Source organism: Nansenia antarctica (assembly GCF_963989245.1).
Source record: "Nansenia antarctica genome assembly, chromosome: 1".
Taxonomy (NCBI): domain Eukaryota; kingdom Metazoa; phylum Chordata; class Actinopteri; order Argentiniformes; family Microstomatidae; genus Nansenia; species Nansenia antarctica.
In genome coordinates, this window is record NC_137674.1 from 46284107 (window position 1) to 46298261 (window position 14155).

At 43.4% G+C, this 14155-nt stretch overlaps 1 protein-coding gene across 1 annotated transcript; it reads left to right on the top strand.

The window, feature by feature from the left end:
• Nucleotides 1–261: 261 nt before the first annotated feature.
• plb1 (phospholipase B1) lies at nucleotides 262–13103 on the top strand (the record flags this gene model as incomplete). Its single annotated transcript, XM_080523353.1, has 36 exons — nucleotides 262–306; nucleotides 421–486; nucleotides 1278–1288; nucleotides 1443–1477; nucleotides 1680–1736; nucleotides 2165–2280; nucleotides 2515–2583; nucleotides 2835–2936; nucleotides 3177–3237; nucleotides 3523–3581; nucleotides 3691–3764; nucleotides 3876–3919; nucleotides 4329–4437; nucleotides 4630–4681; nucleotides 4935–5015; nucleotides 5123–5188; nucleotides 5460–5560; nucleotides 5718–5799; nucleotides 5940–6044; nucleotides 6178–6273; nucleotides 6384–6455; nucleotides 6628–6705; nucleotides 6929–6989; nucleotides 7224–7282; nucleotides 7502–7569; nucleotides 7736–7779; nucleotides 7982–8081; nucleotides 8262–8313; nucleotides 9973–10053; nucleotides 10961–11026; nucleotides 11183–11277; nucleotides 11760–11841; nucleotides 11954–12058; nucleotides 12224–12319; nucleotides 12471–12545; nucleotides 12840–13103. 36 exons carry the CDS (start codon nucleotides 262–264, stop codon nucleotides 13101–13103), a joined length of 2829 nt encoding a protein of 942 aa, XP_080379479.1.
• Between the last annotated feature and the right edge of the window lie 1052 nt (nucleotides 13104–14155).

Consider the following 14155-nt stretch of genomic DNA (forward strand, 5'->3'; position numbering starts at 1 on the left):
CTACACTACAGTATATATTTGTTTTGTAGGAGGCTGTTGGAGCAAGCTGAAGATCTGTCTCTCTCCTTGTCCCATCATCAGGTACTCATCAGGCCTCCCCATAGTGCCCCCTAACCTTACCTTACAAGTATGTTCTGTGTCATTAAGAAAAAAAACACCTTACAATAGCTATCTCTCTCTCTGTGTGTGTGTGTGTGTGTGTGTGTGTGTGTGTGTGTGTGACCTAAGGCAATTGATGTAGACAGAGTCTGGAGGCTGGTCATGCTGTTTGTCCCTGCAGACAATCTGTGTGCCTGCTCCCAACAGGTAAGACTGACATCAATAAAACACTGTCTCTACAATACTACTGTCCCACTATGTTTCCCATAGAGTGACACTTGTTTTAGATGCTGCTGTTGATGCTAATCATGGGTTTCTTAGGCCACAGCAGAGGTGGATGCAGTTGTGCAGGATGTTGAGCATGCCTTGCAGATGCTGCAGAGCAAGGTACATCCTTCTGTTTGGTTTTCTTGGTCTTTTTGCATCTACAGTATCTACAAGTCCCCAGTGGCTCCCTGGTATTGATGATGTCTCATTAAAGGACATGTATGTAACATTCTAGGTTTAATTGGTAGCGATCAGGGAATGAGATCCCTTGAAAGAAATATTTCATTTACAAATGTTTTGGTCCGGAAAGCGCTCTTCAAAATGGAGTGTCCCACCCAACACTCAGTTTGGATATAAACATGCTATTACTTCCAGGGGGTTCTAGAATAGTGGACCTGATTTTTGGTTTTCCTGACGCTTTTTTGCCACGGTGTCCAGAGGTGGCAGATTTCCAACAAACATGCTCCTTTTATGTTATATATTTACATCTTTGCATTGAATGTGTGTGTGTGTGTGTGTGTGTGTGTGTGTGTGTGTGTGTGTGTGTGTGTGTGTGTGTGTGTGTGTGTAGTTGCGTCACACCCTGGTTCATGTTGTGGTGTGGAGTGGACATTCTGATGTTGGCTCTCCTCCACGTGACAAGTGAGTGGTTCACCTTCTATAAAACCATGGCAACAACATCCTTACACGACAAAAACGATACGATTACACTCAACAAAAAGCACTTTTACACTTTTATGGTTATGTTTTATATGATATTTGGATATAGTTGGTGGAATGTGATACAACCCCTTGCAATCTCAATGTTTGTGCTGTTATAAAAATGCCAAGTGCAGTTTTCTGAACGAGGCTATTGTGAGTTATTGATTGCATAGGTACAATGCTGAATCGCATTATGTGTTCGATTGCAGGTTGTGTCACTGTACAGAAGATACCAAGAGCAAACAAAGACTTCAGAAGGCCATTCTCACCAAAGCCCTACAGGTATAGTGACCTTCTTTCTCCCTTGTGTGTTTTTCTACAAGGTTTCTGTGTGTTTGAGAGCTAAAATGGTCTGCATTATCTGTTGCTTTCAGGAGTCTCTTGATCGTCTCCTGGTTCAACGGCATTGGTACAGCGAACATGAAGACTTCGCAGTCCAGTTGCAGTCCAGTCCAGTGGTCACGGAACCCATTAATGTTTTGGTCAGTAAAGACCCCATAGAGAAGTTACAACCATTGTTATTGATGGACAGCTAGATAGATTTCCGGAATCTCCAAGGATAAAGGTATCCATGGCAAACTGTAAATGTAAAACTCATGTGTTTTGTACAGGGCGGAAGTGCATCATCGGACCCAAACCAACTAGCTTTGCAGCTATGGACAAACCTGGTAAGTTCATACTCAGCGTAACACTGCCTTTTACAGACCAGACATGAAGAACGTAACTTTCTATCAATCTTGAACAGAGCACATAACAACAACAACAACAACTCAGGCAGAATTAGGCAGTTAAACCCATCTGTTTCACTGTTCAGAGTTCAGAGGTTTTTATTTGTTACATTTCAAAAAACATGTGTCGTCCCGGAAACAAAACCTTCCAAACAACAACAGAACATGCCATGAGTGCAGATAGAGACAGTCTTGTACCAAAGCGGTCTTCGTAAATCTGCTCTGGAAGTCTGCTCTGAGCCCTCAGTGCGCTCTGGTTTCAACTGAAATGGTTTCAACTGAAATAATTTCCGAACGGTCACCCCGGGTTGCACTCTGGCACTCTCAGACCATATTTACAAACGCACCCAAAGCCTCACATCCTACAGCATGTTGTCACACTGTCACTGATATGGACCCAGAGTCTCAGCCATGCCATGAGTCAGCAGAGACGAGTCACCAAAACGTGAAGAAAGGGAAGATGGGACTTTATGATGATCTCACGGTACGGCAGATTAGATAAGAGATCCAGAGATTAACGTTTTATGGGATTCACCTTGATCCTCCTCTCTCACTTTGGCCCCCGTAGACAATAGGAACTATCTAGACGCAATGCTAAGCTATAACCTTCTCTGTACCTGATCTGATATTGATGTGGGTCTGCTAAGAAGTGCACTGGGCTGACCTAACCCGAACCCTTAGCCTGCCCTTGACCCACTATTACTATCACCTCCTGCAGCTCCAGCCAATGAGGGGTCAGATGGAGGTGAAGGACGATGACATTATCGGTATCCCTTGCCCTTCTCAGGTGAGGTTTGCTCTCTGACACACATCATTCCACAGCCAATGTATTCGATTCTGAACGTGTGTTTCGCGTGTGCAACAGAAAGGGATTATGACATGATTAATCATTTCCGCACCAGACCAAAAAGCTCTCTGAACTGGTAGCCAAATGAATGATTCTGATGTCGTTATCCAATATTATTTTGGATATTTCACAAGTGTGGAACAGGGCATTAACCACGGTTCACTCCCTGACACATCTCTACTGTCCAACAGGAGCAGCCCTTCCTGCGGACACACCTCAACTCCCTCACCAACAGTCAGAGGGGTGTCAAAGCCTCCAGGAACACCACAGAGGGCTCACCTCTCCTTGACCCTGTGAGTCTCTATCTCCCGCCAGTCCCCTGCTATGAGTGAATGGATTGGTACCTAGAAAGTGTCAGAATGAAGTTGGACAGAGAGAAAGATAGAAAGTAATCTTTAAAGTAACAATTCATACTTCTGACTATAACGTATGTGTGTGTGTGTGTGTGTGTGTGTGTGTGTGTGTGTGTGTGTGTGTGTGTGTGTGTGTGTGCGTGTGTGTGTGTGTGTGCGTGTGTGTGTGTGCGTGTGCAGGTCATGGGCAGCGAGCTACCCTGTATGGATCGAAGTCCATCCCTCACTCCCCCTTCCTCAGGTTAGGAGAATCAGAATTGGTCATTCAGGGTGGAATCCTACTGTCATCTCAAGATTTACGCAAATATCAGAGTTACGCACAAGTATCTCAAGTTAGGATTCCACTCTAAGTGAAGACTCACTAAAACGCCTTTAATGAATTGGTGGTGAGGCATACATGACTCATCACCTTACACTTCCTTGGGGATGTCTTAACAACACCATATCAACCTGCCGCACAAGGCATTCTGGGTAGTGTAGTTTCCAGGTTTTGAGGTTAAACTGCATTATTCTGTTTTCACTTTAGTTCATGAACTCCGACCAGGGGACATCAAAGTGGTGGCAGCACTAGGGGACTCGCTAACGGTGAGTATGTCACCATACTGGAGGTATTCAAGTGACTCCTCTCACCCCACACTCACATCCGTTGACCTACAAATTCCCTCCTTCTCACATACTGTTGTTCTCTGTGCAGGCAGCCAATGGGGTGGGTGCTAAAGAAGACAACATCCTGCTTGTGCTTAATCAGTATAGAGGACTGTCATGGTCGTAAGTCACAATTCACTAGCTTTTACAGCGACAATTCTCTACCCCAAGCATCTGATGTGAATCCATGCTTGCACTATTGATGGCTAACATTGTTGTGTCTCTGTCTTTCAGCATTGGTGGTGATGAGAACCTTAGCAATGTCACCACTCTGCCCAGTATGTCATACCGCTCAAAATATTGTTTTATTGATCCAACCCTGTGGAATTCAATGCCAAAATTACAGAAGCATAAAGTGTCCTCTATCTATCTAATCTATCGTTTTAATTATAAATAGTGTTGATTATGATTTATAATAATCTACGATAGTGCTACCTATTATCATGATATGATCCCTTTACAGCTAGCGTATCATGATCTATTAGCAACTTTACAATCTGATAAAGTCCCAACTCTGTTGGCCTATCTACCATAGATACCATTAGTGTATTCAACAAAAGGATTGTCTGTTGTTATCGGGATTGTAGGTCAAACGAATCCAATGTGTTTGTTGTAAGTCTCTTTGGATAAAGGCGTCTACTAAATGCCAAAAATGCAAATGTGATGTCTGTGTTTGATGTTGTTTAGATATTCTGAAGGAGTTTAACCCTTCGGTGACTGGATTCTCCACTGGGCAGGGGAATGAGGACACTGCTCAGGCCTACCTCAACCAGGCTGTCCCGGGTGGCAATAGCAAGTTAGTCCAACTGTCTCTCACTTTCACCTCTCTCTCTCTCTCTCTCTCTCTATGTCTCTCTGGCTTGCTAAGTTCCTCACATGCACCTTGACTGTGACGGGCCTATTCTGTATGTCTTGGAGAGTGTCCGATACAAAACCATTGGTCCACAGTGTGTCCGTTAGAAACCAACGTGTTGTTTTTCTTTTTCAGTGACATAACCACCCAGGTGCGTGTCCTGGTGGACAAGATGAAGAACGACCCGGTAAGGAAAAGTCACACACTCTGAAAGACACATTACACTCAGTCCTGTTCACATGCATAGACACACACACACACAAATAAAAAAGCTAGAATGTTTTGAGTACATATATATAGGTATGTGCAATATGTCTAGCGTATATATGTACAGTTTCACCTACTGCAGATTTTGTGCTGTCATGAAAACTTCAATAAACAAAGTTGTGGGGAAAAAAAAGAAAAAGAAAAAAAGGCTAACATTTGTATCTCTTTCAAAGCGCATTGATTTTCAGAATGACTGGAAGGTGATTACCATGTTCATTGGTGGTAATGACGTGTGCGACTACTGCAGTGACTCTGTAAGCATCTAGACACTGACAGAATTCTCAATTTTCACAGTACAAGTTGTTAAGCTCTTTTTTTTTTACAGTACCTGACCTAAAAAACCTATAAATGTTCCCCACAGGTTTACTTCTCACCTGATAATATAGTGGGTCATATCCGAGATGCTCTGGATATCCTACACAAAGAGGTATGCCTAAGATTCCATCCTTTATTCTCGTCCCTTCTCTGTGTGTGTGTGTGTGTGTGTGTGTGTGTGTGTGTGTGTGTGTGTGTGTGTGTGTGTGTGTGTGTGTGTGTGTGTGGTGTGTGTGGTGTGTGTGTGTGTGTATGTGTATGTGCGTGTGTGTGTGTGTGTGTGTGTGTGTGCATGCGTACATGAGTGTGTGTGCATGCGTGTGTGTGTGTGTGAATGATTTAGTGTACTAGTCTCTGTGTGATTGTATTGCGTACCCGTCTAGGTGCCTCGTGCCCTGGTGAACCTGGTAGAGCTGATGGACATGGTGCCCCTGCGTCGTCTGCATGAGGACGAGAGCCTGGGATGTCCCACCTGGTTGGTCAAGTGAGTATGACCCTTACAACGACACAGTAACGCTAAGCCTAACCCTAACCCTAACCCTAACCCTGACCCAATAACTGAATGAATTAATCCACTTATTTTTCCAGATCCACTTGTTTTTTCATTGATTATTATTTCAATGTCTGTGTGTCTCTCACAGTATTTTGTGCCGCTGTGTGACGAAACCTGTAGAAGGCTCAGTTGAACTTCAGACACTCACAGACTTGAATAGAGCTTATCAGGTAGAGACCACTGTTGAACAAAGATTTGGGCATGCAATGTTTTTCTCCCATTTTTGAATGGTATGGGTGATTCACGTCTTAGTTCTTAAAGTTGTCTGTCTGCCTGCCTGTCTGTCTGTCTGTGTGTCCGTCTGTGTCAGAGTGGGATGAGGGATCTCGTGGAATCAGCGCGATATGACACCCATGACACCTTCACTGTGGTGCTGCAGCCCTTCTTCCGGGAGCTCGTCCTCCCCCTGCTGGAGGTAAGAACTACTGCAGTCTCCTTTGATCTCTTTCTCAAGTCAAATGTTTTTGTGGTGGAGTCATACCAGTGGCTGTACATGACCATGCCAGGGTTGCATATGACTACAGTACTGTACCGGTCCTTTCTTCCAGGATGGCCGTCCTGATCGCTCCTTCTTCTCCCCTGACTGTTTCCATCTCAGTCAGAAGGCCCACACCCTTATGGCCCGTGCTCTCTGGAACAACATGGTAGCGGCCATTTTGAATACATTTTTAACCATTCAACCATTTAGTACACACAATTCATTGTCCCAAATGATGATCGACAACTTGATACAACACTCTTGTCCTCTTCTCAGTTGGAACCAGTGGGCAATAAGACTTTCACACAAGACTTCACTACCGACCTGTCTCTGAAATGCCCTTCTACGGTAATACAGCCTACTAGTAGGACGAGCAACTTGCAGTGAACACATATCAATCAAGGCATCACCACAGAAGTGTTGATTGTGTCGTGAAACTTTACACAACTGCATTAACTCATTCGAGAACTCTCTCTCTCTCTCTCTCTCTCTCTCTCTCTCTCTCTCCCCCCCTTACCAGACTGTCCCCTTCCTAAGGACTGCACAGAACAGCAACTACACCTATAAGGTCCCTCCTACCCCTCCTCCACCTGCCACGGTAGGGTTCTTGTGTCCTGAAATTCAAGCATACTGTTTGTCTGTTGGTTGGCTGCTGATTGTTCATGTGAACAGCATTGGTGGCCACATTTTTTATAGCATGTCGAAGTTGAGCAGAGTTTTCCCCTTATAGTGTCCTTGGTTGAATACAAGTGATTGCTTCATGTCCCTTCCTATGACATGACGTGTGAAGATCTGAAATATATCCCTCTGTCCCTCTGTAGAACTGGGGCAGTGACTTCTCCTGTTCCAACACGGCCCCCTCGGCCACTGTGCCCACCTCAGGTGAGAGGGGAGGGGGGGGGAGGGGGGGGGGTACAGAAGGCAACATGCCCTATGTATTTACTATTGTTTTTATGTTCAGCACTTGGAGTTGCATTCAATGCATGACTGTGATGATTTTGCAGTTACACACAAGTGTTTGCAATAACTCACTCTCTCATCCTGAGTTTACATTACGATATGTTCTTGTTGAATGAAGCGACGTGGTGCTTCTACTAACTGTCGACACACTCTCAGTTCACAGGATACGCCCTGGAGACGTCAAAGTAGTCGCTGCACTTGGAGACTCTATAACGGTGTGTGTGTGTGTTTCTGTGTTTCTGTGTTTCTGTGTGTGTGTGTGTGTGTGTGTGTGTGTGTGTGTGTGTGTGTGTGTGTGTGTGTGTGCGTGCGGGTGTGTGCATGCATGCAGTTGTGTCTGTGGGAATGTTTGTGTATGTGTGTCTCTTTTGTCTCTTCTGTATTTACTATTGATTTACACATTTACAAGTGTTCTGACACTGATCTGTCGTCAGGCGGGGTTCGGAGCAAGAGCCAAGAACCTCCTGCAGTTGAGGACAGAGGACAGAGGAGTATCATGGAGGTGAGAGACTTACACACTGACAGTACACACTGACCCAAGGAATACAACTTGATTGAAACCTTGATTATCACTCTCACTAACTGTAGGCTACAGTGTGGTTAGTGGCAAGTACACCCTATCTTTGAAAGCCTTTATTCTAGAAGTGTTTCTTATTGTTTTTCATTAGCATCGGTGGAGATGAAACCCTGGACACTGTCACAACGTTACCTAGTGAGTTTGAGTCTTCTCCTTCCTCTATCCATTTCTGTACATGGACACCCTGGTCCCTGTCAAACTGACACTGACCGTAATAATCAATGCAAATGATGAACAGGGTGTACGAATCACCACTAGGTAGCAGTGTTGGCATGCCATTTCCATTGGTCAATGACATACTCAAGCCCTCTCTGATGAATCTTTTCTCTGTGGCCAGACATTCTGAGGAAGTTCAACCCTAACGTCTATGGCATGTCAATGGGTGAGGGCAAGGAGCAGACTGGCTTCAATGTGGCCGTGTCAGGAGCCAAAGTAGCGTGAGTGCTGTCATAAGCCTATCATAAGACCTACGTAACACTGTCATAAGCGTAGACAGATGTGTCATAATAACACAGGCCTGATGATGGAGATGGCCAGTTTAGTCTCTGTATTGTATGTGTATCTGTGGTGATATTCTCCAAGCCGCTAAATCCATTTCTCCCTTTTACCTCACACAGGGGAATCCCAGGGCAGGTCAGAAGGCTCATCGATAGCATGAAGGACGACACAGTGAGTCTCTGTCGTCCATTTTGTTTAAGTTAATATGACAGTCCAGGCACGTGCCGTGAGCTTTTAGATTGGGTAAGCATAAGATATAGAAATACACATAATTACACATACACGCTATCAGTGAACACAGTTTCAAGGAAATGCAATTTTGATGCCCTAGAACCCGCTAATAAACTGTAGGGTCACTTTGTGATCAGATTACCAAAAACAAAAAAAACAGTTGCCAGTTTCGACTATATCAGGGGTGCTCATTGTTCGATCTTTTCAAGTAGCCAACCTGCTGAAATCTACAAGTCCAGTTTCAACATCGCAAACGCACACACGCACAACACAAACACACACCGTTTCCATCCTCCATAGTAAACTCACAACACACTTTCTTTTCACACTTTTGTCACACAGGCACTTGACATCACATCACAAACCCTCCCTCTCTCTCAAACACTTTTGGTCCAGAACCACTGGCACGGACAGCGACATTAGGCCTATCTCAGCGATTGATTAAGCAGCTCTCTCTCCAAACACAACGGCACAGGCCTACATTCACAAAGGTTCCTTATTTAAAGGAAGTCTTAAATAAGGAGCCATAACCAGCAGCACAGCAGTACTCAAACCATATAAACAAGCACAGATCGCCACCAGCCTCGCGAATCATATAAATCATACCAGGCTTGCTGTAGCCCCTAGCGACTCTCCCTTTCTGGGTGTGAAGATCGGTGAGCGGTGGCTTCGGGCGGCCTTTAGCCAGTAGTTGTGTTTTTCCAGTCCAGTCCAGTCTACGAAATCCCTTTAGGTCGCTGACAGTAATGTCCATATTCACAAAATCCAGCAAGTTATCCTTATTGATTATTATTATTTAGATCGTTTGAGCTAGCTGGCATAAGCTATTCTGCCGGGCGAGAGAAAGTAAGGTGAAATGTTAAGTGAACTTGAAAGTGATAAGAGCCAATCAGTAGCTCTTATCGGAATGAACGAACTACTGATTGGCTGGTAAGCATGCTTACCCTGGCCACATTAAACAGCGGGCTGAGGCATCAAAAAAAAAAAAAAAAGACTTTTTCACGCATTCGAATGTACGCGAGGGAAAGCAGAGAGAAGAAGTGCTTATAATGCAACGCAATGCAAGCAAGCAGAATAGCGAGTGCTTACTCCTGCAGGTGGCGCCAAAATGAATGACTCCTGCTGCCCTGGGACCTAAAATACGACTCTTTTAATGAAAACAAACAAACGGTTACATGCACTTTTATTTTTATATTTTCACTGTCCTTTTTAATTTTTTCGTTGGGTAAGCACTGCTTACTATGCTTATATGGACGACACGTCCTTGTGACAGTCTGAGGTAATGGGCCATAGCAGGTCATGTATTCACCTTTGAATGAATGAATGAATGGACTTTATTGTCATTGCTACAGTACAGGTACCAAACAACGAAATTTAGGAGGGGTGGCTCCCCTGGTGTTAGGAAAGGGAAAAAAAACACTTAGAAAAAGAAAAAAATCACAAGAAGGTAAGGAGCTGGTTTACATACTAGTGTGTGTGTGTGTGTGTGTGTGTGTGTGTGTGTGTGTGTGTGATTGGAAAAGTGGATACTGCATTGTTAGCTACACATCCATGCCTCTCTCCTCTCCTGTCCCTCTACGTTCCCACCCACGTGTCTAGAGAGTGGATTTCGAGAAGGACTGGAAGCTTGTGACCTTGTTCATCGGGGGCAACGACCTGTGTCAGTACTGCCTTGATAGAGTGAGTCTCACACCGCCATCGTAACATGTAGTACTGTATATCAGCCCTTCCACAAACACCAGCTAGCTACAGTAGGGGAACCAATTTGATCCTAACAAAAACACTGTTCTGAAACCGTTTCAATAAAGGAGAACTCATTTCAGACTGGACTTGGCTAGTTCCCTTGATGTCCCTGTTATCATAGTACCGTCTCTGTTTATAGATGTCTCATGATATCATATCACATTATAGCATTCTAACGGGGCATTGTGACTCTTGTGCGACTGTTTGATTGTGTCAGACGAGGGCAGACAAGGTTCCCTTTGAATGATCAGATTCAGTCAGTGTCTCTCTGTATGAGAGAGGAGCACAGGGGCAGGCCTTGTTCTGAGTGGCATCAGCCAGGGAGACAACTGCCCCCCCCCCCACACCACTCTCTCCCTCTCTCTTTGACTCGCCATCCTTTGCCCTCTCCCTTGATTTTCTTTTCATTTTCACTTTTAATTTCTCTCTCTCTCTCTCTCTCTCTCCTTCCCAGCCACCCCTTATCTCCCTCTCTCTCACTTTTCCCCCCATCACCCTCCCTCTGCTTCACTAATGCAGCCTTCCCTTTAATGTTTTCGCTTTGAAGCAGAATGTCAAAGTGCGGCTTCAATTTGATATGAGCTCTGAGTCAGTGGGAGGGACGTCTTAGAGCTAACCCAGTCACTGCAGCTGCTTTTGCAGCCTTTCCTCAGTGGATGTTGCTTTATAGGACAACTGTCCATTTTTGCCAGTTTTCTTTCAATTGCATCCTTTACAGTACTGTTTAAGTACAGTATGTGTGTGCGTGTGTGTGTGTGTGTGTGTGTCTGGATAGTGTACATATGAACACAACATGTACAGTATGTACAGTAAGTAACAGAACCATTCTCATGTCTGGACACAGGCCTCATTGTCTCCTAAGAACTACAGCATCCATTTGAAGGCTAGCTTGGACCTGCTGTACAAAGAGGTATGTACCCACACACACGTCCTTGTGACCGGGCAATCTCTATAACTGTACTGTACAATGTCATATCTCCTTTGACAGTCCCTACTCATATTGTGCATGCTTCGCTGTTAGAGATTGGTGGTCTAAGCCTTGCTATTCCCCTGCTTGTGACCACAGGTGCCCAGGGTGATGGTCCACATTGTGGAGATCCTACAAATAGAAGGCCTCCGCAGGATAAAGAGAAACAGCCTGGGTTGCACCCTCTTACAGCCGTACGTTCATCAGTCTATTGACCATAACACTGTGTGTACAAGAGCGGTTTCTCCTGGGTGACAATATACTACTCAGTCAATCTGTAACCTTATTATAAACTAATTATAGACACTTCTAACATTCACCCAACTGTCACTGGATCAATGTATCGACTTGGAAACATGATACAGGTTGGAAACATGATACATGATCATACAGACAACAGATAGATCCAACCCAACCAAATCGTGACGTTAGAATTATAAGGTTCTATATCTGAGTTTTTTACATAATCTGATCCATTAGGTGTTTATTAATGCCTATGTGGTGTTATTTTTAAAATGTTGAAATGTTTGAGTTAGTAATTCATAAAATACAAAGGTTCCATCTCACAAAACATAATGGAATGTAAAAACGTTGACGCTCAATATCTTTGAACTACCCTAAACGGAGATAGAACCTTATAATTCTAAGCTCACGAAATGTCCTCCTTGTATTTTAGGAATGTTTGTCCTTGCTTCATAATCCCGGGAGAAGACACCCTAGAGTTGGCCGAGATGAAACGGATCAATCGGGAACTTCAGGTCTGTGAATTGGATAGGTATTGGAAAAACATTCCCATGCATGTACATTTTGACCCACTATGGACAGAATCAATGTTTTTTGTAATTGTGTCGTCTGTGTTTTAATCTCCAGGAGGAGACAGAGAGATTGGTTGATGGAGGTCACTACGATGGCCGTGAGGACTTTGCTGTGGTCCTCCAACCCTATTTTAAAAACTCCATTGTCCCTCTGAACTCTGTAAATTCACACACACACACACACACACACACACACACACTTGGGTACACACAAATGTACACTCTTGGGTACACAGAGTACACACACACTCACACACGGACGTGTATGCTCTCTCTCTCTCTCTCTCTCTCTCTCTCTCTCTCTCTCTCTCTCTCTCTCTCTCAGGATAGCACACCAGCCCTTACCTACTTCTCTGTGGACTGTTTTCACTTCAGCGAGAGGGGACATGCTGAAATGGCCAACTCATTATGGAATAACATGGTGAGTCTGGCTAGGGAAACTAATGAAAAATAGATAGCTGTAAGTGATTGAGCAGAAAGGCTGGTTATTGGTAATATATCATGTTGGTACATTTTTATTTATTGTAATAATGGCGGACGGAAGACATAGTTAATTTATTGTTTGTGTGCAGTTGGAGCCAGTGGGCCAAAAGCAGAACTACAACAACTTCACAAATGACCGAGGCAAGATCCAGTGCCCCTCTGAGGTAAGGAGTAGACACTATTACTATTGCACTACAGTTGTACACTTTGAGTAGCAGCATACACATTTGGCTTGTTTAGTTCAAATGTTCTTTAGTGAAACCACTAAGGACAATATCTCCTCAAGAATACAGAATGTTAGTGCGTGACTGACCTGTGGAGACAAGCACATACAGTATCTAACATATACTGTTTACCCCTGTCCTATAGAGACAAGGACATATCTAACTTGTACTGTCTACCCTGTCCTATAGAGACAAGCACATATCTAACATGTACTGTCGTCCCCTGTCTCTCAGGATCATCCTTACATCTTTACCAGTATGAACAGTGTACCCAGTGGTCCCACCAGTACAACCACCACAGCCCCCAGTACAACCACCACAGCCACTCTTTTCAACCCAACCTGCTCAGACAACGTGCCCGCATGGGCAGCTGCAGTGCTGGCTGTCGTCGGTCTTGTGATTGGCTGGGGTGTGACCTGGATCTTCGTCTCCTGCCGGGAGAAGAGAAACAGGAAGAAAATGCAGGCTGTTGTGGAGATGAAGGCCACTGGGTTCTAGCACACTGTGTTCAGTACACCTAAGGAAGGGTCATCTCAATAGTCTGGAGTGGACTCCTCTCTTTCACATTCTCTGAGATGTAAAGACAGGATGAGTGACAGTGATATGTGACACATATGTGAAATGTAAATACAACTAACACAGCTTGTTTTGTGAACCTGTTAACAATGTAAAGTAGTGTTATGTAAAGTAGTGTGTTATTATATATGTAACAGCAATCCTGAAGATTATATTTTTCAATGCAAAAAGGCAAAAAAAAACACATACAAACATAAACAGTATGCACATACACTCCCACTTGTAATATGTAAATTTTGAACCAACATAATATATATATTTGTTGTAAATGTAGTGCTATTAAAGTTATGTTGTGAAAAAATCTAAATAAATGTGTTGGTAATACTTGCATGGCATAGCTTAATGTCCTACACAATAAAATCAATGCATTCGTCAAATAAAGGGCATTATTTTTTGCCTCATATTTATTCATTGTATTAAACTTTTTTGATAAAGCTTTTGATGGAGAAAGTTGTATAAAACCTTTCAGTCTATGACAATGAAGTGAATTACATTTTGAAATAATAAGTCATGTTTTGTATTTATTTAATGAATACATTTAATTTGAAGTAAGTTTGTACGGCTTTGAAAAAGTGAAACAATTAAACCTACTGAAATAATTAATTGTCTTTTTTTTTTTTTTTTACACAACAGCACATAGCATCCATAAAAGCTGACCCACCCAAACAGGTTTTGCATGAAACATATTAGGAATTCCAAGAGAGAATCATAATTTCTCTGACTGTACTAACCATTCAGTACATTCAATAACACTATTTCAGTCTATGATATTGTTGATTTGTTAAATTGATGAACTACAGAAAATGTTAAATGATGTCAGCTCTACCTATTCACATACATAGTGTCACGCTGTTATAATAGCTGACTCCGATTGTATCATTTCTGTCATTTACATTTGGCGACATTGAACCATCACTCCCTCTGGCGGTCAGTGTTGAAACTGAATATTCTCTTCTGAACTTGTTCAGTACAGA